The sequence below is a fragment of the Alligator sinensis genome, unplaced genomic scaffold, assembly GCF_000455745.1.
Source record: "Alligator sinensis unplaced genomic scaffold, ASM45574v1 scaffold794_1, whole genome shotgun sequence".
NCBI classification, from domain to species: domain Eukaryota; kingdom Metazoa; phylum Chordata; order Crocodylia; family Alligatoridae; genus Alligator; species Alligator sinensis.
This window is the reverse complement of record NW_005842125.1, coordinates 1,659,376-1,662,017: the sequence shown is the minus strand read 5'-3', so window position 1 is coordinate 1,662,017 and position 2,642 is coordinate 1,659,376. Positions and strand designations below refer to the sequence as shown.

The window sequence follows — 2,642 nt, the reverse complement described above, 5'->3', positions numbered from 1 at the left end:
TCACCGAGCGCAAACCTCGACGTATCCCTCTCCCTGCGCCCTGCGCGCACAAGTTCCACGGAGCCTAGCAAACTTTGTGTGAGTTCGAGTACTTTCTTCGGTTGGCGTGACGGGCTCGTGGTTTAGAGCCTCCAACCGGATGGGCTAGAAGAATGTTCACGGGAAGGAACTCTAGTCTGCCTCTCTTCTTTTCTGTCTGTAACTGCAACTCAAGCAAGTTTTCCTGCCTACACCACGACCATCTTCGGTGTAAGTAAACAATCTAGAATCAACCATTACGTGTCCGTGCCTAATTCCAGCATGTCGCCTGTTCTCTCCAACCCAGCGTGCCCGGGCTGCTAGCTACAGCCCGCGCGGCGCGAAAAAGGGCCCAGACCGCTCCCGGCCCGCGCACTGCCAAGAGTGCTGGAACCCCCCCACCCCATATTCTCCCATGGAACGCTTCATCCACCCCATCATCTCCTTGTTCATGAGCCACCTGGTACCTTAAGGTATCTAGAAAAAATGTGTAAAGCTGCATCTATGTCCCTACTGTCGAATCACTCTGAATCAATTCAGAGGGTTCCGATTTGATTTGGAGAGATTAAAGGGTCTCCTGATTCGATTCGGATTTGGAGATTCAGCCGCCAAATCAGGCCAAATTGAATCCACAACTGAAGCTTCTCACAGCCCTATTAAATATCCTGATTAAGCCCAGGGAAGCGATTAATCCACGTGTTATTAAGAGCATGCACGCAACAAGCCAGGCCGGGGCGCCACAGAACCTGACGCAGCCTCCTGGCTGCCTGCTACAGGCATAACAGAGGCTTTTCTTGTAGTACATACCAGAACTACCAGCTTGCTCCTCTCGCAGATTCCTGGCAAGTAAGGATATGGTTGCACTCCTTCCCCCCTGAGACAGGAACTCAGCCACTGAAATATACTTGGAGGCTCAGCAGAAAAAAATGAAGGATGGTGCATGAAACCTGTTTGGACTTAAGTCATATGAACAGTAGTGATATTGAGCACATGGAAACCATGCAAAAAAACCTGTTTTCACTATCCTTAAACCTAAGATCAAGTCCTACAGTATCTTCCTATTATTTCTTAAATTAAGATGCAGTAATCTCCAACATTTCCTCAAAACAATTTATATAATATACAGCTTTCAGGTAGATGGAACTTTACAGATGTACCTTCACAAACGACTAAGATATTTATAAAGCCTTTTAAAAATTATCATCTCAGTCTTCAATCAGAAGTAACATACAGAATTAGTTATTCCTAAACAACGTAACTGAAAAATGTAATACATTCATCCTCATTTTATCAATTTTGGTAAGAAGACAGACAGCCTACTTTAATCCTTTTTGCCTTTGCCATTTGCAAATGCGTGGAAGAAGTTTAACAGGCCTTTTTTTTCCTGTTACTACTGGGGGCCTTCATACCCAGCAGAGGAAGCAGGATCTCTTGTATAATTGCCTACTGTACCTCTGCCACTGCAAACAATGAGAAATTAAAAAGAAAATGCAAGCAAAGGACGTATTTTTTTTATTTCAGGTTTAAAAAAATTGGCTCTTGACAGCTTGACAGACTGTAGGCCTTTATCCACAGAGCAGGTCCTGCTTGTGCTATTCAGTGCAACAGGCTTCACTGCATCTCATTACCAATCCTGCTCAACCCACTTCTGAAAAAACATTATGCAGGGGGCAGGGCGGGGCAGGGGGGCGGGCGCAGAATGGTAATTCAGGCTGAAGTCTGTGGGCCTTCTGTTGAGCACCAATTAGAATTTTTTTGTAGTAGAGGATTTGTGATATATTATCCATCAAGCAGTAGGACTGAAAGCAGTCATCATGTGTGCCGGGGGGAGTGCATTTTAATTAGAGCAGCTCTCAGGAGCCGCTCTAATTAAAATATCCACAGAATCTCGTATATTCAGTGCCCTGCATGTCAAAATGGTTGTGGGGGCACTTCAACTACAGCTTGTTCAACGAGCTTTAGTTAAAGCGTCCCGACACCATTTTGAAATGCGGAACACTGAATACACGAGACAGAAAGCTCCAGCAGACTTGATTAATCAATCCCACGACTGGGCAGTCCCACAACTGGGCAGTTAGCATTAGGGGCTATAGGGTCTACAGGCGGGATAGAGAAGGAAGGAAGGGAGGGGGTGTGGCGCTCTATGTCAAAGAGCAATACACATCCTCTGCCAGCAAAATGGGGTCAGAGGAGGGGCAAGCTGAAGTGCTCTGGGTCAAGATACAAGGGGGTCATGGGGAGAGGGATTTAACAGTGGGGGTCTACTACAGACCCCCCCAATCAAGGGGAGGAGCTGGACCAGGAATTTTCGGGCCAGCTTGCAGAGGCACTTAAAGCAAGGGATGTAGTTGTCATGGGTGATCTTAATTACTTGGACATTTGCTGGGAGGAGCAGTCAGCCAGGTCGGACCGTTCCAGGAGGTTCCTGGCCGAGATACAAGACCTCCACTTAACCCAGGAGGTGCACAGTCCCACCAGAGGAAAAGCCCTGTTGGACCTGGTCCTGGCCACAGGCGATGATCTAGTAAGGGGGATCCAGGTTCTTGACCACCTGGGTGATAGTGATCATCGCTTGCTGGAATTCATCATCCAGCGCAGGGTGTCAAGGGCCTGCAGCAAGGCGG

General features: G+C 47.5%; 1 protein-coding gene across 2 annotated transcripts in view; it reads right to left on the bottom strand.

Moving 5' to 3' along the window:
* Positions 1-2,642, bottom strand: part of ANAPC1 (anaphase promoting complex subunit 1) — a 96,570-nt gene that overhangs the window by 57,651 nt on the left and 36,277 nt on the right. For both annotated transcript variants that reach the window (XM_025205706.1, XM_014520540.2), the window contains exon 21: positions 826-974. In XM_025205706.1, the coding sequence (XP_025061491.1) occupies positions 826-974 (149 nt within the window). The remainder of the gene's footprint in view (positions 1-825; positions 975-2,642) is intronic.